Consider the following 26,732-nt stretch of genomic DNA (forward strand, 5'->3'; position numbering starts at 1 on the left):
TTCTTGGGAAGTATTATCAATAGCAATCAAACTTCTCTGCCAGATCAAAATGCCGATGTGACCATCCCTCTGTTACTTAACTATAACCTACTAACAGCAGATTTTGAACACCATCCACTTTTTTTCTAGACAAGAATCACTATTAGTAAAGAATCACTATTAGTGACTTCACATGAAGTACAACTTCTCAAAACATTTCAAATTTGTAATTCAATTCTTCATTAGAAAAATTGGATACCTTTAAATATAATGTTTTATGAAAATTAACTTGCTTGTACCTGTGGGCAAGAAAAAAAGATTTTTTTTTTCTGTTCACTTTTTTTTTGTTTTGTCCCTGTTGTCCTCATCCCCCCCTCGCTGTTCCCCTATCCCCCCCCAATGTGGATCATGTCAGCAGGGGTTCATCTAATCTAATCTGCAACTTTTGTTTCTATGTGAGCATATGTTTAGTTTGGCAGAAGTTACTAGTAAGTGCCGTCAAAATGAACATTTTACGACTTGGTACATTTTTTTCCTTGGAAATAATTTTTATTAACATTTACCAAATACCAGTAAGCCAGAAGATCAAGAACTAAAGAAACTTTGGATTTTCTTTTCAAGGTAGAAATCCACTTCCAGTTCACATGGGTAAAAAAGGCACTTAACATTCTAAATATACAGTGTAACTGAGTCTGGCTTCTGTACCTAACTTAGAAACTTGGTTTCCAGCTTGCCAGTTTATTGCTTGTTTCAGTACTTTGCTGATCACTACATTTCATTTTCAATTGGAATACCCTGGACCTATTTACCCAATCTACAAAACTAGTAGATTTGTGCTCACAGGAGTGTAAGTTATATTTTGTCTTACTAAAAGATCACAAATTAAAAAAAAAAAAACAAAATAAAAAAAATCTGTGACTGTATTGTGTACACTTTACTAAAACTAAGGAAAACCACTTTGTTTGGCAAAAGTACTTTACTCTTGACATACTACTGATGCAAATTATAGCTGTGATAAAACCCAGGTCAGTTGCCTGTAAAATGTTCACTGTTTCTTTTCCAGGCTATCGTCTGACAGCATAGAGAGGGGGGAGTGCTGAATGTTCCGAAGAAAACTCAACTTGGTAAATGTAGAACAGAACAATCTTATTTTCCACTCCAAAACCAGCAGGCAGCCTTTAGGGCTACTAGAGCAAAGTAAAACCGTTGCCTCCCATTTTATCACTACTCCAGGATATAATATCCACTGAACTGGGAAGCAGCTAATACCCCTAAGCAGTAGATTAGTATAACATAGTAAAAAATGGGACACCGAAACCTAAAGCTCTTAAGTGGTCAAGTCTAAGTGCTTTTGAGAAGACCTGTATAGATATCATTGTCCACAAGACAAGTATTCCCACAGGTAATGCAAACAAGTAGCTCGCCACTGAAAGCATTGGAAGACTTGGCTCGTTACTCCTTCAAAGCGTTTTCAGCTGGTATTTCTCAGTGATTCACACAACAGGAAGCTGGCCACTTTTACAAGACTGCATGTCCAGAAACAACCTCTGTGATTTAACCTAAATCCTTGTTATATAAACTTACCTTACACCTAGACAATACTTATAAAATGCTAATATGAAACTGTGAATACTTGAATACTTAGCTTATGAAGGAAAACTTTAGCTTGGAAATCTAAACTTTCTCTTATGTAAAAACCAGGAACTTTGCTAATAGGAATGTCGATGTGATACATGAGGCTTGGAAAACAATTTACTTTACATTCTGATCTAAAAACACACAGAAAATGCAGATTCAGGTAAAAAGTGATCCAGTAGGAAATGCTAGCACGCATAATAATTTCTGTTTTCATATCTAAGTTCATGCAATTACAAAAGCTGAAATGGAAAACAGTAAATGAATGGTTGATTCTGAACATGCAAAGGGTCTAGTCTGTATTGATGCTTAATAAAGTACATATTAGTTTCATATTAACAATGAATGTCTGCACTCAATTACAGTGTGATGCCTGACACTAGATTTCCTGATAGTCTGTTAGTTTCTACACTTGATCCAGCATAAGATCTGTAAAATTTTAGCTTAGGCTTCTGCTAACCATGTACTACTACTTCTACTACTACTACTACTACTACTTCTTTTGATTCTGTAGCGCAGACACTAGTAAAACATTTTTTTAAAGTCATATTCTTTCTATAAATATGAATCATTGTACAAACTCCAAGCAGACATTATGTCCCGTATGTAGCTACAAGACTACAAACATAAGCATGCAGTAAAAAAAAATCTTAAAAGAGCATATTGGAAAAAGAGCAGGAACCCTGTGACTCTCAATGCTTGATGTTTGCCAATACATTTGCCAATATGAAGACAGGCCAGTGGTCATAACTTCAGTTTTACAATCTTGCTCTGCAGGTTATTTTGTTCCAGCCAACTCGTATTGGATCATACTGAAATCCATTAGAGGGTTGTGAAAGGTTGAGAAGATAGTTGATGCTATGATATTATGAAAAGCTGAAAACCCATTCTGGTCTCAGCATTTTACAGAGAGACCCCTAGTGACTTCTGCTAACAGAGAACCTGAGTATCACCCAGTGTGATGTATAGGTTCTATATGGGACAGAAGCCTGGATGCATTGCTCTTAAACAGTGAAAACAAACAAGACACAGCTGGGTCAATGCATGCAAAACTTGTGTTTCTCAGTAAACTGGCCAATGTATGTCTTGCTTCCCTTCTCTGCACCTTCTCCTATCCATTGTTTTGCTCACACAAACAAGCACTACCTACACTACAACCCCTTGATCCAACCAATTGTATGAAATACCCTTTTTTCATTCTGTTTATGAGGTATGTATGCATTATAAAATGTGTAGCAGAATTTCAAAGAATCAGTATTGTCTAGACCACACAATTCCATGTTATACTAATAAATACTATAGAAGCACAAAAGTAAAAAATATTTTGGCCTTCAGAAATAGTTACGAAGGGATTTTAGTGGAGCTGCACAAGCGGCCAATATTTTGGTTATTACTCAATTGTAATACTGAACTCTCTAGACTGCTACTATTATCACTAAAAGCTGTTTTCTTTACAAGTCTTGCACAGGTTGCACATAAGTTCTTTACCAATCCTGAAGTCCCAGCAGGTACAGAGATTATGGTGTATCTTAACAAATTTTATATCAAGTTCAGATTTAAAGTACTCACCATCTGGGTCAGAAATCATGTCCAGAAGAGATTTATCCAGAGTGGATTTGCTCATTATCTTTTCCTCATATTCAAAATACACATCCAGTTTTCGACTCTGAAAGAGTAAGTGTTAGGGTTAACGGCGTAACGCTGTGAAAGAATATTCATTTCCTCTTTAAAAAGTTTTAGTTATTAAGCTGTTTTTAAAAATCACTTTTAAAATAAATTATCAGTAAAAGTGCATTATAATACGCTTTTATTAACTCTCAGAAAATTTAAGCTTCTGTAATTTTCACATTAAAAGTGAAAATGGAAGTTAAGCAAGCTAATTCTAACATGTAAAATTTAAACTGGAAGCTTTGTTTTCAACTATGGTTTTGCCATGGCTGAAAACTACATGCCATCATACACAGTGTTATTCTGTAAAAGGAAAAAATAATGGCCAAGTGAATATTATGTCACATATTGTGCTGAACATTAAGTTTCTCAGTCAATAAAGCAATTACTCAATGCAGATAAATGTAGGAAATTCCTAATTACATCAAAGTATCATCCCAGAGAACAGTTGGCAGCTTGGGCTGGTACCGAAGTAACTACTACAGATCAAATTAGATTATTTTACTAACACTGGAAAAGCAGTTTCTCATTATACAGTGTCACATATAGATCAAGTTGAGAAAACCCTATTTTAGGGAGGATGGCACAGAGACTGCACAAAATTAGTGAGGCAAAAGCTTTAAGGAAGACATCACATGGCCATGCAACTAATGACTGCATTGCAATATGTCTGCACAAACAGCCCAGCTTGCACTTCTCAACCACTGTATCATGCAGTTACAATCTAAAGATAGAAAAATGCATTCCAAAACTTAATCCATTACATCACACATCATTATGACCATATAAACATCAAAATGTAGCATCACAAGAAATGTTACAACTACTCATCTTTCAAAACCTTCATATCCAGTAATTAACTAAATCCTGGTGTTTGGACACGTTCAGCTATGTATTGGCTCAAAGAGACCAGCAGAGTGGATTCTCCATCTCATTGCCTTGTTAGTATTTCACCTCCACATAATGCTCTTTGGGAGACTGAAATGATACTGCCAGAGTGAGGCAAGAGTCACTGGTGCTTTTCTTGGGATTGAGATTCAAGAAATTTTGTCTTATAATACTGAGGCATGTAAAACTGCTATGGCAGCACCTAACCCACTGCAGTGGTTGTTGCAATGTCAGCACCACCAAAACTTTAGAAGTCTGTTTTTCACATGGTTTTGAACTCTACTAAAACTATTCCTGAGATTACAAATAAAGAAATGGAATGTTAAAAAACAGTATTTCACCACCCTCAAAAAAAGGGAAAAAACAAAGAAGAAAAGACAGAAAGGTACTTCTCTAGTCAAAGAATTTTAGGGTATTTCACCTTCTGCATACTGTACGTTCATAAAAAAAGAGCTGGAGATGAGAATAGAAAACAAAAGGTAAGTCATAAAAATATTTTAATATTGAAAGCCTTTGGCGATCAGCTTATGGTGCAGATAGCTGTGTAGCACTCCTCTATTTCTCATTCACCAGCTACTGAACTAATTAAGAAAAGCAGTTAGTTGCAGAAGAGCAACATAAGGTTTTTGTGGAAGCTTGTCATTACAACTTATAAAATTAATTACCATGAAGAGTGCTCAAAAAATGACTACTCACTAAAAACAGAGCTAGACTTCTTTCAAGCTGTATTTACCTTGAGCTCATGTTAGAGGAGCAGTCACAGTCAAACTTTGGCAGTTATGCTACTGTAAAACCTTGGATTACTCCTGTATTTAACCAAAGTTAAAGTGATTATCAGAGGCTATGTTACACTAATTTAACATTTTACTAGATCTGAGCTACCAGCCTTTTTACAAGTCCCTATGTCAGATGTAGTTTGGCATCCGGCACATCAGATGTGTTCTGTAACTTCAATTCTACAGCATCTCGGAGACATGCATTATAGTTTCCTTAACTGTCTCTAGAGAGATAAAATAATTGCAAAAAACCTACTACAGTTTTTCTAGCCTTTTGATTACATTCACTTGCTTTCTGTATTTTAATTACATTTGTTTCTCCATACATGGAGATAAATTCCATGTTTTTAAGTTTGAAGTATTTTTCCCAGACAGAAGGCATCCAACAACCAAAAGACTGTCTTGAATTGCGGAAACTCAATCCTATTAAAATAAATATATTATTGTTGAATTTGGCAATGCCCATATTATCTTAGCTGGTGATCTGTGTAAGACAAATTTATTCAGAAGGCATGTAAAAACAGAAAACACAAAAATATTCATTAATTAGTTATATTTGTTTACAGATCCAAATTTGAAATAAAACTACTTCAAACATGAAATACTTTTAATTGTAAGAACAGATTTACAATTGTTAACTTACTTGGAGCAGAAACTAGGTAAAATTCTTCTCGACCATGTGCAACTTTATGACTGTTTAACCATGACTGCTGAACAAAACGGACTAACTGCAGCAAAGAAAACTCACTGGTTGCATGTATTTGCTATACTTTGAGCCTAAACTGGAACATTAACAGTACATGTATGCTTACTCTCTTAAAAAATATTGGACAACTACTTTTGAAATGTGAACTCAGTACTCTTTGGAGGGGAACAAACTGAAAATCCTAAAACTTCAGGTCCTTTATTTCTATTCACAAGAGGCACACCAGAGGTAAGCAGCAATATAAAAATCTCAAGACTCTCTTTTCAATGCGACAAATGCATGAACAATAGAGATGGATCAATATGGTGAGTCCATTCAGCTGCTTCTTCATGAGATAACCAATAAAGGTTACTAGCAAAGATGCAAAGTCATTTTTCTTATACTAGCTCCCTAGGATTTAGATGGCCATCTAACCAAATTTCATACAGATTTCTGAATAGCCTTAAGCACTACTAGTTACCTTCTGACAGATTTCCCAGATATGCCACATCAATGAGAGTTATTTCCTGAAGAGTCAACTTGTCTAAGAAGTGCTGATAAGAAGCAGATGTCCCATTTAATTTAAGTAAGTGCAATGGCTAACTCAAAGACATGCCAACAGGAAAAGCTCGGGAATAGGAACTAAACAATCTTGTAGATTTAATTACAAAAAAGACAGCAAAGAAGAGGTTCTCATGGATGCCAAACTGGCAAGCAAGGTGAAGAAAAATAGTAATAAAACCAAGATGCATTCACATTTACAGATATTCCCTTTCTGCATCCTGCTCTTAATTTCCTACCATGACACCTTGCTCCACACTGGCTTCATTCAGGAGAGCTATCTATCTGCCAATTTAGAAACAGGACCTGTACTGTAGCTAAAGTGCTACACTTCAGCTTGCTTTGTCTTTTAAGTTTGGGTTTTGTCTGTTTGGCTTTTTTCTTTTAATATATTTGACAAAGCTTTCCACGAAGCATCTTTAGAAACAGGCTATTAATAAGCCAAAATTTATTTTAGGGAAAATTACTGAAGCGCATGGGAATCTCTACCTGTCACTGTAGTCCAAAATGAATACAAAATTCCTTCTTTTTTTAAGCAGAGAATTGGAAGCAGGACCCATTGAAATCTCTTGGAGGGTCATTTTTGTAAGGACTTCCAGGAGGCTCTCCTATCCTCTTTATAGTACCAAATTCTTCCTTTTGGAGAGAGAGAGAGAACATACAGAGGAGAAAAGAAATTTTCTAAGAAATTACTGGAATTTCTCAAAAAATACTGACAGAAAACAACCAGAACTAACAGCCCCCAGAATGAGTGAGGCTGGTCAGGTAATTACAGTGTGCTTCTAGCAAGAGGAAGAGAAACCCTGGGAGGGGACTCAAAAGTGGCAGATATAGACAGTTCCCTTCAACTGAACTGCACAAAGTAATGCCAGAAGGGTCCTGTAACAGAACTCCGAAAAAACTGTTGTTTACTATAAAGTTACTCAATTATTAGTTCTGAACTACAGAAACCAGCCTGGACCACTGTAGCATACATATTTCACAAACACATACTGTTTCTGTTTACATGGCAAGACAAAAATGTAATCTGAAATTTAAAACAGAGTAGTTACAATGGTAGAATTCATTTACAAAATATGAACTTGGTAATTTGAAAGTCTACTGGCAATGACAGTAACGGAGTCAAAGCATCAGGCCTTGAGATCAAAGAAATTCAAATATACATGATAAGAAAATTATGTAAGAATAAAAAAACCCAAACCCTAAACCAAACAAATGTAAGTTATAGGCCATGATTTAACATATTTCAGTAACCCTTGTATTCATACTAGAACAACATGCAAAGATAAGCATTACTGAAACTCCAGAGCAGCTAGAAAGATGCCCATATTTCTAGTGCTCAATCTGTTATCTGTTGGATACAGTCCTTCAGTCACCAGCTTCTCCAGAGAAAAAACAATCAATATAAAACAAGGATGCATTTGTTCTAAGCACTGACAATAAATACTTGATGGTTCACTTTGTGAAAAGAGTGATGCATTCTTTCCACTATTTCACTAAACAGTAAGATATGCCAGAAAACTGCCAGGATCTTAAGTATGTGATTAAGTTCTGTTTTCCTCTTGCTGTGTCTTAGAAAATGATCCAACAGAATGTGGAAAGCAGCTGTAAACTGAACACAAAAATATGACAAGAAAAAAATAAATTCCCCTAATATACCTAAAGCAGGTCTCCTAGTATTCTTTGCACTGATTCATACGTACGTAAGGAAGAAAAATGCTCAAATACTCAATGTAGTAAAAAACCACGATGGACAATATAAACAGCCTATTTTAAAGTATGAATGTGCTTCCAGATTATTTTAAAAGTGAAAACATAGTAACTTGAAAAAGAGCATAGTGCCTCACTAGCTCCTCATAAGCTGGGCACTTGCCAGAAGAATTCTCTCTTATCCTAACCTGATTTAATTATTGAACTGTATATAAATCCTATTAACCACAGCATCAAGGTGACATCAGAATTTCTGTAAAAAGTACTGGCCAAGATACTGCACTTCTTGAGAGTACTTTTGAGGAATCCATGAGGTAGCATATCATCCTGCATGTTAAAATTCCACAGCTTGAGAGAGAAAGATAGTTTTTGTAACACTGAAGAGTGAAAAGAGGGGAGAAAACAAACAAGACAAAGCAGTTGGAATAAAATTTACTATCATCACTATATTGACTAAACTGCATGCCTATTTGTCTCGCAATCTTGACAGTTATACAATAAGAAGGTAAAGAGCCTGAGCACTTTGCAATACCAGAATTAAAAATCATGTATGCAGAAAGGGATCACCACTCTGGGAACTCTCCAGAAGCTCCATGTCAGAGGAGAAAGCCTAAGGGCTAGTACAGAGCTATAGCAGAGGCAAGTAGTGTAATTCCTTCAACCTCCAGGTAACAGAAGAGTGTGTCACTGGCATCTAACAGGGAATGACCAAGTGTACCTGGCTCCAATCCATTGCTAAGAGCACACTGGCGATTCCACATCTTACTCTGACACCTGTCTTCCATCCAAAAAATAATATATAAAATACTACTGGTGTAGGCCTATCATTAGTGTTTCAGTATCTTCCTTAGAAAAGTGAATTTACAGACAAGGCATCAAATAAAATATCAACATTGGTAGCTGCTGGTTTTTTTTTAATGGTACTAATGTAGTGCTTTTAAATTGCCAGATATGGAAACTGACATGCTTAATATTGCAAAAGCACATTAACTATGCCCTACAATATTGAGCCAAACACAGATACACATCTCTTTCCCAATTTTATAAATGTGTAAAACTAATTTATTAAAACACAGAATGAATCCTTTGTTCATTTACAGTAGTTAGCTTAAAAATATCAGTAGCAGTAATAACTGAGGACAGATCTTAGGCACTTTACAAATGGTAAAGTTAGCTTTGAAACACATCACCTTCCATGAGCTATAAAAAGCCTGGGGTAAAATTTTCTAACTTGATTTTCAATGAGTCCTGGCACTTTTATTGTTTTCAGAAACAGAATTCCAGTGTTTCTGAAAGTCTCATCTGTAATTTCTGTTCTCATACTGTCTGAAAACAGATCCATCTTCCAAGTTATCCTAGTAGTAACCATGGTCTTTACTTGATAGTGAAACCGTCTGCAAGTTCTCTAATACAACAGCAGCAGACTTAAATAGAGGACAAGCATCCTTCTGAAGTGCTTAAATTATGCAGAAGACATCTAACAGACCCTGCTGCAAAGACCAGTTTAGTAACTTGCATCATTATTGCCACACCTCTGGGTATCATTTTCATTGGTGAACAGGAAACCATACCCTTCTGATAAACACATACAGAACAGAAAATTACTTAGACTGAAGTTGTAACTTGCCATGACACATCTCTAAAGTAAATAAAACACTTCTATCAAACTTATTTTAGGAAGACTTTAACCCACAATAAAGTTGTGGCCATCATAAAAAAATGAGTATACTAGTAAATTCTGGTAATAAAAAAAGTTCATGTTTACTTCACTTTCCATGTCAAGGCATTCAAAATTCATTCCCTCTCAGCCTTTAACACTAAGTAATGTTATACAGTGATTTCTGCAAAAAGTAGCACAATTGAGAAGGCTCACTTTCTTAGTTTACCTGCTCAAATTTATTTCTCCAGGTAAGGAGCACTACTGACAGAAAACTGAAGTTGGAGAGCAATCATACCTTTATATGCTCCAAAACGGCTGTTGCAACATTTGTATGAAGATCAATGAGCCTCTTCTTTTCCAGAAGTTCTGGAAGAGAGCTGAAGAGATTAAATACAAACTAACCTGCTGAGTTGCACAGTTAGCTGAATTGTGTATTGTATAGCTGGTACAAAAAACTTTATAGCTGCACAGAACAGTTTGGGTTGGAAGGGACCTTTAAAGATTATTAAAGTCTAAAATTACAGCATACAGCAGGATTAGAACTAAAAAAATTTCAAAGTATAGATATAATAATTCTCATAACAGAAGGATATTATCCACATGTAATGTAGTAAACCAGGTTTTTACCTTGACTAGCAATTTAATATACCTTGACTAATAATTTAACACTCCTATTGACAGCTTGTGATCAACAACAGATATATGCCCTACTTACCTAAATAAATAATCTACTAGAATTATGGTTTATATAAGCAACATTTAGTTCACATCTGACACACCTGCTAAATAGCAGTAACGCACTTTTCTGAAAGGGGCCAAGATTTTCCTTAATAATGTCAGATTACAGAAAACACTCAGACAGAGGATAACTGAACTGGGAAACATCCAGAGGGAGTTTTAGTCATACAAAGAAAGCTTTTTATGCTTGCCACTTTCATACCCTGCTGCCTTAACCTGAAAACCAGCATCCTGAGAAGTACAAAATTTTAAAACTATAGGGGGAGCTTACAAATACCCGCTCGCTTTTTTGAAACTCATCCATCACACATCCTTTCGAATTCCAATCAAATTTTAATTATGGCATAGCATACAAAGCAACTTTTGAAACTCACAAAGATAAAACCTATGAAGACACATGATGGATTTCACAGGACACTGGGCATATCACCCCATCTACCCTCAGAATAAGAATCATTCCTTCTTCCTTCTGATTATGGTCTTTATGAAATGCAGCGAATTGAACATCTTTCTTCTCCAAGGCATCAGTGGAAAGAAAAACAGATTTACAATGAGGAACAAGTCTAAACCTCAGACTTTCAGTGTCATCCATGGTGGCTAGGTCTCCACGGAAGGGAGTAAACTTCCCATGCAGAGTTCTTAATGACTATAATCTTGCCAACAGATGTTACAGTAACTACATTAGTCTACAGGTAACTGATTACACACTGTGCACAGCAAGCAGATGCTTCAGGAAGCGGCTTTCACTAACAATTTATTTAAGGAAGGAATGAAGAGGTAGGTAGTTGGGTTTTTCTGATGGAAAAGTGTAAGCTCATCTATGATGCACTTAGAATATTCAGCTTTGCTGAGGAAACACTCCAAATCTGTGTGTAGAGGGCTCACGCACACATGCTGTAGAAGTTACATATGCAAATACTTGTCAAGGACATAGCATTAATCTTTACCAGGACTATAAAGCACTTAAACTCTGTTACCAAGCTGAATAGCCTACTTTTAAAGTTATTTAATTTGAAGGATATCAAAAGTGAAATGACAGAAAGAATTAGAAATGGTTCCAAATTAATTAGACAATAAGGCATTATTGATTACTTACCTGACAGCTGAAGTTAGCTTAGCTGTATTATCAGAAAGCATACTTATTGCTCCTTCATCCTCCCCTTCTATACCCTGGATTTGGGGAAGGATTTGGAAAGAGGAGTAAAAATAGTCAGAATAAATATAAAGATCTCACATGCAAATACAGTCTGTACATTTAGAACCTATTTTCCTATAATGGTATTAATGTCTGGATTGTGTTTTTTATAGTTAGTACGGAAGTTATACAAATGTAAATCAAATACATGCATGAAACTGAACCTTCTCATGAAATCTGGTACTTCTAGTTCTACTTTTAAGACTGTATTAAGCCTAAAATTTGGCATGTGGTAATAATTTTCGGGAAAAGGTGATGACAGAGTAGGCTAAGCATTTCTGCAAGTCCTATTGTGATTTACATAAAGCTCATATAGCTAATAAAACTTACCATGATACTTTTAAGCCTTTTGACTTCATCTTCCTGGGCTCTGTAGGATTCCAGTTCTTGCTGAACTGACTCAGCTACCTCTGGAAAAGGACTAATGCAATACTCTGCATTAGGCTCAGTTAAATCAACAAACTGAAACACCAGAACCAGATAGGCTGCATGATCAAGATGATAACGGAAATGTCTTCACAAATACCAATACACAATCACACAGCAGTGTCAAATCAGTGAAAATAAAATCTTAAGGTAGGTTTACTTAAACTTTCTAAGATATATTCACTGCTTTCAATACTTCTATGGAATTTTGATAAGAATGATTTTGCGCTCTGTACAATTAACATGGATGATAATAACTCATTATGTGGTGGGTTGACCCTGACTGGCCATCAGGTGCCCACCAAGACACTTTATCACTCTCCTCAGCAGTATGGGTAGGGAGAAAATAAGATGGAAAAACTCCCCAAAACTCAGGGGTGAAGATAAAGGCAGTTTAATAGAGAAAAAGTGATGGTTGCATGAGAAAACAAAGCAAAACAAAAGACTTTCTTCTCTACTTCCCATTTGTAGGTGATGCCTGGCCACTTCCCAGGAAGCAGCTGCTCTGGAAGACAAATGTCATAAAAAAAAAAAGAATGCCCTCTCTTTCTCCTCTCTTCTTTTAGCTTTTATTGCTGAGCAGATGTCATATAGTATGGGATATCCTTTGGTCAGTCTGGGTCAGCTGTCCTGGCTATGTCCTTTCCCAACATCTTGCCCCACTTGGTGAGGGAAGAATGTTGGAGAGACAGCCTTGATGATGTGCCAGCACTGCTCACTGCTCAACACCTTTCTAGATACCTATACAAAGCACAGCACTATGAGGCTGCTAAGGGGAAAACTAACTCCATTTCAGCCATACCCAATACACTTTAAAAAATAAAACCTCAAAACATCTTCAAAGAAGCTTAAAAATAGAGCTACCATAGTATGAAGAATACTTAGAATTTTTATTAACTATATTAATACAAATTTGGCACCTATACAGCTTACCTGCCCTTATGTTTTTGCCAGAATTTATCAGACATAGTTAAATCATAGGACTTCTTATTTTTTTTCTTAGGTCTAGCACCTGCTGGAGAACTTTCTGTTCCTGTTGATTCTTCCAAGTTAACTCTATTCAAATGGAAATCCTAAAAAGAAAAAAAAAGTAAATATTTGATAATTTTTAATTAATCAGTCTTTTATAGTCAGCCAATTATCTTCTAGGATATTTTCTAAAAAATATCAACACAGCTGTTAGAATTTCATAAGATGGTAGCACACAGTTTACTAACTAGATAGTAACAACAGCAATGTAAGAACTCCAAAATTACTCACACTCATTGAAAAAACACCAGAACAGCAACAAATATGAAGCAAAGACATGCGATTGTCTCACATGCAACTGGTCTGTGACACTGTATTCTAAACACTGCTCTCTGTACAGGAAAACATTTATTTAGCAATAACTGAGGTCTAACAGGTGGTCAAAATTTTAAACTATAAAAGTTCCTGGTTGCAGACACAGAATGTTTTGAGGGCTGAATTTCACTTACACAACTACAGCAAATGTATCAAAACTGCAAAGAAGCTGGTCATCAGCAACAGGAACATCCACTACCAGAACTATTTAGTTACACTTTCATAATTCTTTTCCAATTATTTTAAACACTAGTGAAATAGTGAATGCATGATAACTAAATAGTTTGCAACAAAGCTGCCATTTCGCTATATAGCTTTTCTTTCCCAATGCATGAACTTAGAAACTGTATCTGTTTTGGTAGATGACACAGTTATGATCACACAATATGTTACCACATCACTCCCTGCATGTCTTCTGGTTCTTTACCCCATTACGCCTGCAAGAACAGTTCTGTGTTTTCCTGCAGCATACACATTCCCTCTGCTGACTTCATTCTAACCCTTTTCAAGAATATTAAAAACCTGAAGGTGATCTATGCTTGGCAAATGGCTGTAAAGAGAGACAAAACAACCACACAGAACCTGCCATGCTTCTTTCAGAAGAGATGTATTTTTTCAGAAATAAAACTCCACCATTATATTGTCATTACAGTGAACAGCACTAGATCACTGTAAATTAATCTGTCAACAGTTTAAAGTGGTTTTAGTTATCCCTTGGCAGAGTTCACACTTCAAATGAAATACTATAAATGAACTACTCCAGAACAGGAACCAAACTAAGTAGCTAGTCAAATAAAGTATATGCAGTGAATGAGTACAAACCTCATCTTACAAGACACGTTTAACATTCCAGCAAAAAAAAGTATTTAAGTATGTATGTTTAACAAAAACTTAAAAAAAAATAAATTAATTTCATTGCCAATTAAGCTGTGACATTAAATTGGTTCACCAGTGGTTAAACTAACTCACCAGTGACCTGAGTTTCCAAGTTTGTTTTGGCATGTATACGTTTTACCAAAATAATTCCCACCGATTAACTGTTCCTCCTTTCACCACCCCATTTTGTCTTTATAAGGCTTTCTATCAATGCTTCCCATTTTTCCATATCCACTTGTGAAATGTTGTTTATTCAGAAAGGGGAATCTCTTCATACAAGCCTGTTTATATGTAGAAACACAATTATAATCTAAATGGATGCAGCATACAACTCTGTGCTTGGGTTAGCATTTAGTTCATCATCCCACAGAATTCCTGGACTGTTGTAACTGAGAGCTTAAAAAAACCAAAGATTTATTTGAAAATACATTTTACATAATCATCACCTCAGTTAACACCTTCACAAGTTACAATTTATGGCCTTTTCAAAGGCTGCTTGCGGTTATTTAATGAAATACTGTGCTCAGTACACAAAGAACCTGGCATGCTGACCTTTAAAGTGAGTAACTTGACTGGTCTGAAAATGAAACTTATGCCCTTGACATGGAATCACAGGCCACTTGGTTACAATTTCACAATACAATCCTGTCAACTCAATAAAAATTAGATGCAATATGCACCATTTACCAAGTTGTTCCAGAGAAACTACTGAAATCTGATGCAGCACAGACAACTATCCCATGATTCTCAAATCATTCATCTAGTATTATTCTAATACCCCTCCATATTTGTAGCAGTAGTTGTCCTAAGCTTCCACTACATCTTTGATCCCTCTGCATCTTGAGGCAACAAACTTGTACCCCAGGGCATACCTGAGGCCACCCAACACTACCTTCTTTACCTGGCAGCTGAGTAGGAGGGCAAGTATGTGGAGCTCTGCATGGATTTACTATCTAGTAAGTGAGTATTTGCAGATTAAATGGTTGCAATGTGACAAGCTGAAGTAAGTGTAGACCTTGTGCAATAGTGTTTACACTAGTAAAAATTCTAATTCAGGTTTCCATCCCCTGTTCACCCCCTTCTTTCACTGATTTTCAAAAGCAATGTGCAGAAATTCAGTACTTCTGTTTGCAAGTCTCTAGGTAGTTCAACAGTCATTGAAGAAAATAATTGTGACTATACAATTCACAACCAACTCTGTATACAAACACATATGTATATATGCATATCTTACATATTCTTCTAACAGTCTCAATAATAAAACCAAAATTTGTCTCAAAGATATTTAAATGATTTGCATGACTAATTCTGGAGTACAAAATAAAGTCTCCAGATTGTAATTATTCTTACTTGTGTATCTTTCATTATTTACTTCATAAGTATATATGAAATCCATGAATACTAGGTAAACAGCATCTTCTTTCATTCAAGAACATTTCTTCTTCTACTACTACTACTGGTTTTACAAAATAAGCTTGAAGAAATAAAACTGATCTAAGGCTACCTGAATTTCCAAAAAATTACTAAGAATACACTTGGTATCTCTATATTGGACACTTACACCACCTTGTGGGGAAAACCAGAAGCACGTATTATTAGAACTTCAAACATATTAAAATTGGTTATAAAACCTCATTAAAAGCATTTATTTTTCAAAACTGAATTGATGTTAAGGGATTCTGGAGTTTACATAACAGAAAAGATAATGAACTACTGAAGAAAAACACAGGAGTGCTGAATAGTCTATCTTTTGATAATATCAAGATTTCAAATTTTTAACCATTTTAGAAGTTACTGCTAAATAACCGTTCTAGATAAAATTTTCCAAGTTGTTTTTTACTAAACAATATCCAAATTAACAGACAGAACAGATTTTGCATTATGAGAGCATGTGGTATTAAGTTTAATAACAAACTGAAGGAAAAAATAGTTTTGGTAACAAAATCAGATTTATTCTTACCAGAACATCATGCACTAAAGCTTGGTATGTCCATGTATGATGTAGGGGAGTTGCTAAATCTATGTTTCTGTCAACAAGGACTAACAGGGGCCTTTGGAAGCTGAAAAGATGACACGGTATTAGTATTTCTTTAAACATGTTTAGAACACCTCAGTAACATTCTCAGCGATTTCAGCGACCTTCTTTATCTCCAAACTAAAAGCCAAACTGCTTACTGCAGAGTTCCTCCAGCCTTCCCCAAAGCATCTGCAGCTGATGACTGCCAGAAATTACATGAATCACTTAGTAATGACAAAAAGATTATTGCTTTTTGTACTAAGTAAAATTACCAATGCGTAAATATTATCCAGAAGACGAACAGTAACTAGCCTTTTAGGTTATTAACTAACATCTCTTCATGTGGATACACATTTGCATCCCAAGCAACTGTCTGAGTGGCTAATATTCCAACTTAATTCCCACTATAAACCTCAAATATAAAAATATCTCTTTCAAGGGCTTTTAATTATGAACTTCATAGATGCATTGTGGTAATTCCATCAATACTCAATTTTATGGAAAAAGTACGCAGAAATGCCTAAATATCTTCAATTATGGCTTCATGAAAAATTTATTGTGAAAATAAGAAGGCTGTGAATCATCAGAGCATTATTGGAACCATTTCCCTTAAGCACATTAACCCTACAGTAAATATGATGGCTAAATTACAGTGTATTTAAACAAAGTAAAACCATATTAATGCCATCCTCTGGATTTCCTTGCATTAAGTATTTTTATCTCAAGAGCCTTAGCCATTCAATTCTGAAAACCAGCTATTTAACTGGTTAAACGTTCTTATGTTTCTCTTTCCTGGCATTTTGATTTTCTGAAATGGGAAAATTGTGGTTACAATTCAATTCCAGTGCAAATGGGGTAAGCGGTATTTCACAGCTATCCTCTCTCCTAATACCTTTCTATCTCATTCAATTTTGCCACCCTTGATGTTTTGTGTCTTTTATCAAAGTTCTGCTCTTAATTTGAGATAAAAAATATGATGACTATTTTATATCCGGTTAGGAGATCATAACCATCTCCTTCAGCTACAGTCTTCCCAACATGCCTCCTCACCTTTTCATGTACAGTGTAAATGCCTGTATTGAGCTTTACTAAAGCAGCCTGTGGAGCATTCAGCTATCTGGGGGATACACAGGAGGCTGCTAAAATCACATTCTCAGTTGCATGCAAACATCCACAATGTCTTTTGTCACCCTCTTTCCCCTCTAAGGATTCAAATGGTCATGGCTTAACAGTTATTAACTATCCAAGTGGTAATCCTTAAGCAGTCTTCCTCTGGTGCACACAGGAATTAGCTGAGAAGCACTTGCTTTTTACATAACTACAGTGCTCACAAATGAGAAAATGGGCATTTCTTTCTTTTTAATAGACTAAAGATTGATAACAGCTATGTTCAGACATCCAACTGGATTATCATGGTCCTGTAAAATTGGTGTATTTGCAGGAGCTTGGCTCTTGATAGATTTGAGGGTGAACAAAATTACCTGGTTTGTTAAATAATTCTTGTCTCACTGTCCTAGAACTGCACACTTATTAGCTACAAAAGTTTTCAAACTGTTTATGCCCAGAGATTGGAAAACTCCCGTAACGATATGTAAAATCTTTTAATATAGAACTTGAACTGAATTCCTGTAAATTCAGTTTTCAGAACAGTGGTGACTTATCCTAATGAGATATTTCAGACAACTGAGATACAAAAAAATTAAAAGACATACTTATTACTAATGTCATACCTGAACTGGCCAGCTCCAAGTGTGTCACCTGTAAAAAGACTGTTTCTGGCATCTCTTAGATTCTCTCTGAGCTTCTTATCTAATTTCTGAGGGGGGAGAAAAACAAAATAGCTTTTAATAAACCATTGGTTTCCTAACATCTTTATATGGTCAACATTCACAGATTTATTGTGCTGGTTGTGTAGTTTATAAAAGTCTTGGCTGCAGGAAGCCTGAGTCTGCTGCACACCGGAAAGAAAACTCTTCCTTCCATTTTCTCCCTCCAGCATTTTTATCTACATCCAGGACTACACAGAATGTATTTCCTTTATGTCCACTAATCTCCTCCCAAGACAGTAAGTACCCTCTTCCTAAATGTGTGAATAAAAAATCCCAGTAAGAAGCACCAAGACATTGCCACACTGTTTCATAAAAATGAGGTTACCCTCAATATGAATGCAAGCACACTGAGTGCTTAGGTTTAATCAGTATTAAGGCTTCACAGTCAAAGAAAGATGTGAGGAAGACAAGAAAAATTAAGAACAGTGACCCCTAATGAAGACAGTGCTTCAGAGACTTTTAATTGTGATTTAGTTCGGTAATTTCATCCCTAATTGCTGATCAAGTTCAGTCAGTTTAGTTTGACATAGTAAAAATGTCTTGTACTTATGGGGGTTTTCCAACAAGATAGATAAAAATTTCTAAGACACAGAAAAACCCAGGCCAGACAGCCATGTTCTAAGCTTTGTAGGTATACTTTAATGGTTGTACTTATAATGCCTGTCAGAAAATCTTTATAAACTCTAGATTAGGAATGATTATTCATGTTTAATTTTCTCATCAGCTTATTCCATAATATTACAATTTCCACAGATGAGTTCCATGGAACTAAAATCAGGAAGGAAAACTGGTATATCTCCTTTCCAGTTTTATTTCCTTCATAAGGAAAAGGATACAATGACACTAGATGTCTGCCAAGTATTGAGAAAAGTAAACAAGATGTTAGGAGTTTTAAAAGCATGTTTCTTACCACTGCCACCATTTCAGCTGCAGTTCCTCTTGAGCATCTGATTATAGGAATAGCTCCTAATAAGAGATACATTGACTTCTACACGTATTCTAATTTTCAGATTTTAAGTTAGTGTACTTTCACATTTTTGTTACATTCTGAGATTAAATTTTTCAAATGGATCATACAAACTTACACTAAATTTGTCTGTTGCGGTCTTTATGAAATAAAAAATACTGTATAGAAATATTAAAGTTTTATAAATGTAACTAATACCTCATATAGGAATTTATGAGAGGTATAGCGTGCACTAGAAAGATAGCTAATATGCTGTAGAGGCGACAAACTATTTCATATAGAGGCATTTAGTTTCAAAAGGTTGAAAGTCCCATTAAAATTATAGTAATGATTCTGATAACACATCACAATAGGTCAGTTACAACTCACTGCAGGGTGAGGTTATTTTCACAAGCATGTTTTTCATTGGCTTTCAGGTTTCAAAACTGTTAACTACCATTTCTCACACTCATGCATATATATGAAAATTCTAACACCATAGAGTTTGAGTGACTGAGTAAAAGAGACTTAATCTGTATCATGTTAACACTTAAAAGTTAACTCAATAGGTCCAAGGGAATCTCCCTTGAACAGACTGCCCTACAGTGATCTCCAGCTCCCCTTGTAGGAATGCTGTCTCAGACTGACTGATTTCAGTGAGAACTTGTATTAAATGTCATCACTGTGAAAAACGTACAAGCTAAGTATCAAGAAAACTCACAATAAAAATAAGTAAATTTTAAAAATATAAGCAAATTTAATGTATCTACCTATTACTCCAGTTATTTCACTTAGATCTTTCCAGGGTTTATTTATGTAAGCCCTTTCTTGTGTTATCTGTTGTTTGGTTTTTGTTTTTTTTTGAGAGCTACAAATCTAAAATTCAAACTTAAAGCACTATTAATCTTTACTGCAAACTAAGATTTGCATTTCAGTATTCTTTTCCTATTGATACTGAAGACTAAGACTCACTCCCATGTAGGACAGACTTTATTGTCTCTTGCAGGGATGTATAGTAAGGTCGTTAACTCACCCCATGAACTATTGAGAATTGTCACTGATCTAATTCTGCTTTTCATTTGCTATAAGAAATCACTAAGCTTCAAGGTATCTCATTGAATATGGATCTTTTCGAAAAGGAAAGCATATGGAAAACATGCTAAAATTTGAAAACTTACCAAGTGTAACAAAAAAGCAGAAGAGACTATCAACAATAGTGTCCATTATAGTTTCCATTTCTGTGTCTGTTATATCTGGTCGGTTAATGGCTAAAACAGTGTAGAAAAGTTAAGAATACGGTTAAAGAAGTTTATGTCACTTTAACATGAGAAAACAATCCTCTTCTTACATAATGGCTGTTAATAGCCAACAGCATTTATTGCAGAGATCAAATTGTGAAATGCCCCTCTTAGCACATCCATTTAAGAAAAAAAATGGGAGAACTTAATTGCTGCTCACTGTATAAGGTCGAACACTACACAATCTTTTCCAATTATCACTGACAATGCATACTGTAACTTCAGGATTTTGTCAGTATTGCGTTATTGAAAACCTGAAAAACAACATTATGGAACAGAAATGGCTATCTGCTTGGAAACCAACCATCAGATATAGCATCCTCAAGAATAACTTGTATAATTTAAAGAGAATTACAGTATGCAGTTATCTGTATTTAAAGATTCTAAATGAATGCCACTACTTGTAATGGAGATTACTTTTCCTTTTTTTTAATAAATTTACAGTCAGTCTCCAAGTTAGGGATAATTCACAACTTTTAAAACATTTCACACTACAAATGGAATAACTTCTCTCGCACATTTAGGCCAGAAAAAGATAACATGTAGCAACATTTCTATTAAATAATTAACACTGACAAGAATATAACGGCCATCAGGAAACATCAAACCTACTCTTATCAGAGATCTCAAGTCAAGCACTATTTCTGAAGTCATGCCATAAATCCCATCCTTGTTCGTTTTACTTTATCTTTAAAATTTTCTCACATAACTACCTGTCTTACATTCTTTCTTCAAAAATTAAATTCAAAGCTCTAAACATTAAGCCTTCCATCTCAAATTTATGCATGGCCAGCTACAATTTTTCTTTAACTTTAAAGATGCTTTTCTCCCCCCTGCTTTGTCCTCTAAGAACTTTAGACAGATGAACTGTATTAGCAATTTCTATCAGCAGCTATTCTCAGGAAGTCAAACTTATTATGCTGCTGGGATGCAGCAACAGACATGCCCCTGGTGGTGGCTTTTTTTTTTTCATTCTGAGTTCAAGTTTCTGAAATATCAGCACCCAGAAAGGCAGACTTTTCCCAGGATCCGTATTTTCCTGTAATTTCTAAAGCTTTGAAATAACTGGGCTATCATTCTGTAGTTATCTCCAATTAATGTTCTCCCAGTTTATAGGCGAAAATAATCTTGGTTTTAGTCCCTTTTCTTTCTCATTTTTAAAATTTAATTTTCTCATTATGTTTAATATACTCATTTATGATGTACCAGTAACCTGTGTACCGTTGGTGACTTCTAACTTTGTGCAACATGCACATTTTATGAGCACATTCCTGTTTTTTTTGTACTGCAGCAATCAACACAAATATTCAGTATTACTGCTGCATAGGTCAACCTTTGAGAAACTCCATTAATAACCCTTCAGTAAAATGTTCTGTTGCGTTTTCTATATATTCCTCCCTCTCCACTGTAACAAGCTTATGGAGATACATCTACTACAGGAAAGTAAGCTTAGATCTCCTACATTTTCTCGTTGTTTTACAAAATCAATCCATATTTGGTAAAGAAGCATTCACAAAGCATCAACCAGGATGCCAAAAACATTGACTTTATACCTATACTATCTTTTTACTCTTCCTTCTACACAGTCCTAGAAAAAAAGAATCAGAGAAAGCCTGAGGGATTATCTAGCCAGTCCTCTTACCCAAAGATGAGTTAAACCCCCTGTTATTTCTGTGTCTACACTAATTCCCAAAGCCTCCCAGTCATAAAAATGCCATAGCTCTTAGTACTTGATCAGGGACTTTCCTGTTGCAATTTAAGGTCCTCACTTCTTGTTCATTTCTACAAGGACAGACAGAATGTGTTGCCTTCTTTCTGTCTGTGAAAGCCTTTTATGCAACTGAAGAATGTTATCATGCTTACTTATCCTGACATTACCTCTCTGTAAATGCAGTTATACAGACAGGAAATCAGGAAACTGGAAATTAACCTTTTCTGTCATATTTGTTCTTAGTTCACCCATTCAGCTACATGCATTACCACATATGGTAGTACTGCTGCAAAAACAGTAGCTGTCTTTCCTCACCATCAGATTTACACTGACTTATGCAGATTATGAAACCATATACAGACTGGCAGTTTCCTGCTAGGGTTACTCTCCAAAGGCAAAAGAAGACCATTTCTTTGCCCCTGCACTCCTACTGCCTCACATAGTGAGATGCACTGGATCAGTGCTCTTATGGAGAACTGATCATTCTGTATGGGAAATTAGATTTCTGTTTGATCAGCTTTTGGAAACAGCCCACTTCCAGACTGGTTTAAATATAGTGTGAAACCATCTGGTGTGTGGCAAATTTCAGTGGTCCAAGAATGGAAAACAAACCGCGCAGAAACACACAAAACATTTTCAGTCATTTAAATTCAAATTCCTTGCAGCTAGTAGGTATCTTATGAGAGCTGCTCAAGCATCTTTATATCCACACAAATACAACACAAAACAATTATTACTAAACCTCTTTAACAGCAGGTTTTAGCGGAAAAAGGTTGATTTTCAAACAAAAATGCCCTTCAGAAGAGGTTTTTTCCCTCTTCTGTGAGACAGAACTCAGGTTCAGCAGTAGCAGTCATTTTTCTCCTTCTCAGTAGCTGGTGCAGTGCTGTGTTTTTGACTTTTGGCCTGGGAACAGCTCTGATAACACCAATGTTTTCAGCTGCTGCTTAGTAATGTTTAGTCTGACCGAAGACTTTCTGAGTCTCATGGTCTGCCAGGGAGGAGGGAAAGCTTGGAGGAAGCAGAGACAGGACACCTGACCCAAACTAACCAAAGAGGTATTCCATACCACAGCACATCACGCCCACTGTACTGAGGGCAGTTAACTAGAAGGGTTAGATCAGTGCTCAGGTATTGGCTGGCAGGTGGTGAGCGGTTGTATTCTCTTCCCTTGTTACTTCCCTTATTATTGGTGGAAGCAGTAGTGACTTATGTTATACCTTAGTTACTGTACTGATCTTATCTCAACCTGTGGGAGTTACATTCTTTTGATTCTCCTCCCCATCCCTCCAGGAGCTGGGGGGGAGAAAGGGGAGGAATGAGCGAGCAGCTGCATGGTTATGAGTTACTAGCTGGGCTTAAACCCCAACAATGTATAAAAAGGCCTGCTACTCGTTTTATACCTATACTGCAGCTTTGCTTGACTAAATTTGTTATTTAAAGATACATCAGTATTTTTCAGTATTACAATAGCTGTGTTGTAAAGATGCTGAAATTAATATCCAAGAACTGCTTCCTTCATGACTTTAAACAACACCTAGCAGATAATCCTTAATTCTGAGCAGATCAAAATAAAATAATTGCTTAGAATTAGCTATCACTTCAAGAGTAAATTTCAGTATCAGACGTTTTGGTACAATTTTTTATACAAATTTTACTTACCACGATAGGAAACAAGTTCTTTGTTTTGGTTACACAATACAAACATGTCATCTTCTAAAGTAATAAAATTAAGATACTGATCGAACACCTAGAAATCAAAGAAAAATGGTCAGTACAGCAGAGAGTGAAGCATTAAAAAATCTCTGTGGTTTACTGCTACTTCTTTTTGAACCTTTTACAGCACTACCCATTAAAATAAAGAAATTAAGATACCATGTATGAATTAAAAAGCCCATGCAAGGATGGAGTGGTAACACTAGAAAACAGTACAAATATTTCTGCAGACAAATTTTTAGTAGCCAAGCATCACTGAAAAAAAACCCCATATTGAGAACATTATAAAATTACAGGTCTATTTTTTATTAATATGAAGGACTACAACATAAACAGGGCTGAGCTCTTAGGCAGGATCAAGGAAAGAGGGCAATAGCTAAACAATGAGAGATTACAGCCCACGAATTCTAACATTTCTGTAACATTTTCCTGTACATTCAGGAAAAAAAATATATCTCTCTATAACATGGGACACCACAACCGTAAAAAACACTTAAGAAGGTTAGTTCACAGTGCTACACCAATTCACTCCTACTGAGAGCTCAAGTTTAAATAATACTAGTAGTTTTCATTTTATTTCACAAGAGTTTCCTTTTCTCATGCCAGTAGTACTTCCTAATAGTACTTCCTAATAGGACTGAGAACAGGTGAATGTATTTAAGTGTATATGAAAGCAATCAGTTAACATTTACAGATTTTGGTACAGACATTGAACAAAAATAAGAGGGTAAATACCTGATACCTGCCTTTAAATCATAAAGGTGCAGGAGTGTACTGAGTAACAGTGTGTATGTATGAAACATCCACCTCTCCAGTACACTGCCTATTAAAAATGACAAACACATTAATACTGCACTTTTAGTGTATTTAGGAGCTAAAAGCTTCACCCTATCATATATGCACTAGATGCACTCACTGAGCTGATGAGATTGGGAATACTCTAAAACCACTCTATTTCCCCTCATCATTTAGCATAAAGGTCTTGCAGCATGTGAACTTTTGATTAAGCTGAAGCATGGTACCAAGCTGCATTATACTGAGATGACTGTAGATTTCCTTTTTAATAGAGCAAATCTATGCCTAACACTGAATCTACCCAAACATTTATTTTGTTCATGATTCAGTCAGAAAAGCTGTGTATGGCACTGAAGTGGCCATGTTAAGAATGCAAAACCACCTTTAATGGTAGTATCTTTAACATTAGAGACTGGAGTGTTTTCTTACCTTAGCCACTTGAGTTACTGCATTAGCACCTATGGCAGCATTTGCAATATCTTCCAGTTTACTTCTTGAAATGGCAGAAATAAAGTTTAAATAATAAGATTCATAAAGCTGGTTTCGAAGATCCTAAAAGGAAGGAAAACCACAAGCTTTTTCCTGAATAAATACTAATATATGTCTAATTAAAAAATATTCATACTTTTACTATGTGATGTTCCAATTAACCACAGTTCAATAAATTTTTGGAAGTGTTTGTCTTTCTGTTCATACAGCCCTGTACATCATATTTTCACTACATAACTAAACATACCCAAACTAACACAAAACTGCAAAAAAAAGGAAATGAAATTTAAGCTGCCAGACAGCAACTATTATTCCATAACTTATTACTGACTAAAAATCTCATTTCCTCTTTTCCCTTCCCAGAGAATGTGAGAAACTGAAGTTAACCTTGTCCAAGCCTCACGCTCAAAGCAGAGTCAAATAAAGCAGGTGGCTCAGAATTGTGCAAAGTTTTGAACATCTCCATTGATGGAGACTCCACAAACTCTCTAGACAATTTGTTCCAGCATTTGCCACCCTCATTAAAATAGCTTTTTGTTATGTTTAAATGGAATTTCCTGTATTTCAATTTGTGCCCCCCCTTCATCCTGTCTTTTCACCCACAGAATACTCTCTCTGAAAGAGAAGACATACTTACCTTTCTACTTTCTGGGAGTTGAAGTTTTGTGTGTAAAAATTATAGGTAATATTTTTTGACAAATATGTGCTAATATGTACAAAATGCAGGAAAAGGTGTTCAGATATGCATAATGAGCAGATACAGAACAGCCACACTCCGGTGAGTGCAGGAGTATGCTACACGCTGTTGTGCCACTCATTTGAAACATTAGGAATGCAAGTTACCTGGCACATTCTGTCAATATTTTCTTCTGTTGGCATCACAAAATAAACAGCTGGAACATCTGGAATAGCATCCCGATCTGAATGCAAAAGCCTGAAAGGAAGAAGAAGTACATCTTTAATGTGTTCCTCCTCTGATTTGTGTAAAATTATAAAAGTTAAAGAAATTATTTCTACAGACAGATTTAATTTCCTACAATTTCTCCCTACATTCAGCTAGATTTTTTGTAAGAGCAACACATAAAAAATTGCCAAAATCATATTTGCATTTTCTGTTGTTCAATAGATGTTGCTGAAGTTTATTCAAAGCTTGAGGAAAGGCTTCATAAATCTTCAAATATAGATTAATCCATTCAGAGGAAGGTAAAATACCACATCTACCAAGTTCGTATACCAATTATAAATTGTTGACATAACAAAACCCCTGCATATCTCACAGTATTAAACTCACCTTTCCTGCTTCTCACATTTTTCTCGTATTTCTGCTGCTATGTCAACATGCTAAACTGTGTTTCCACTTCTAGCCTTCACTTAGGAAGGACAATGAACTAAATAAATGTAATCTGGAGAAAATGAAATGGGAAATCCCTTAAAATAATACTCAAAGATTCCACCTGCTTGACAAGAGACAAACTCTGTGTAAAAAGAGAAGCAGAGAACATGCACAGTCCCATGAAACAGTGTGCACCAAAATAATTGTTACAGATATGTAACAGGCAGGAAATTGTATAGATTAAAAAAAAAACATATTGGATAATTTTTATTTTTGAAGAGTTCTGTACTTCATAAGAAATCCTATTGACCAATATATGGAATCATCTCTCCACTCCCTGATTCTGAATGCCACCAGATTTTAGGAACAAGTCAGGGTATAATTTTTATTTCAGTAGTTATTCATTGAATGATCTTCAGTGTTCATGATTCCTAGGAATATTAAATCAAGTTCTTTC

The 26,732-nt window shown here is 35.5% G+C and overlaps 1 protein-coding gene across 1 annotated transcript in view; it reads right to left on the reverse strand.

Annotated features, from left to right (window-relative positions):
- SCFD1 (sec1 family domain containing 1) overlaps positions 1-26,732 on the reverse strand; it is a 49,390-nt gene that overhangs the window by 19,364 nt on the left and 3,294 nt on the right. The window contains exons 4-15 of the mRNA XM_034062126.1: positions 25,786-25,876; positions 24,883-25,005; positions 23,605-23,692; positions 20,112-20,201; positions 18,898-18,953; positions 17,889-17,974; positions 16,102-16,201; positions 12,855-12,994; positions 11,826-11,916; positions 11,397-11,470; positions 9,858-9,939; positions 3,184-3,280 (exon numbers count right to left, since the gene is read on the reverse strand). Coding sequence (XP_033918017.1) covers positions 3,184-3,280; positions 9,858-9,939; positions 11,397-11,470; positions 11,826-11,916; positions 12,855-12,994; positions 16,102-16,201; positions 17,889-17,974; positions 18,898-18,953; positions 20,112-20,201; positions 23,605-23,692; positions 24,883-25,005; positions 25,786-25,876 — 1,118 coding nt within the window. The remainder of the gene's footprint in view (positions 1-3,183; positions 3,281-9,857; positions 9,940-11,396; positions 11,471-11,825; positions 11,917-12,854; positions 12,995-16,101; positions 16,202-17,888; positions 17,975-18,897; positions 18,954-20,111; positions 20,202-23,604; positions 23,693-24,882; positions 25,006-25,785; positions 25,877-26,732) is intronic.

Source organism: Melopsittacus undulatus, chromosome 4, assembly GCF_012275295.1.
Source record: "Melopsittacus undulatus isolate bMelUnd1 chromosome 4, bMelUnd1.mat.Z, whole genome shotgun sequence".
NCBI classification, from domain to species: domain Eukaryota; kingdom Metazoa; phylum Chordata; class Aves; order Psittaciformes; family Psittaculidae; genus Melopsittacus; species Melopsittacus undulatus.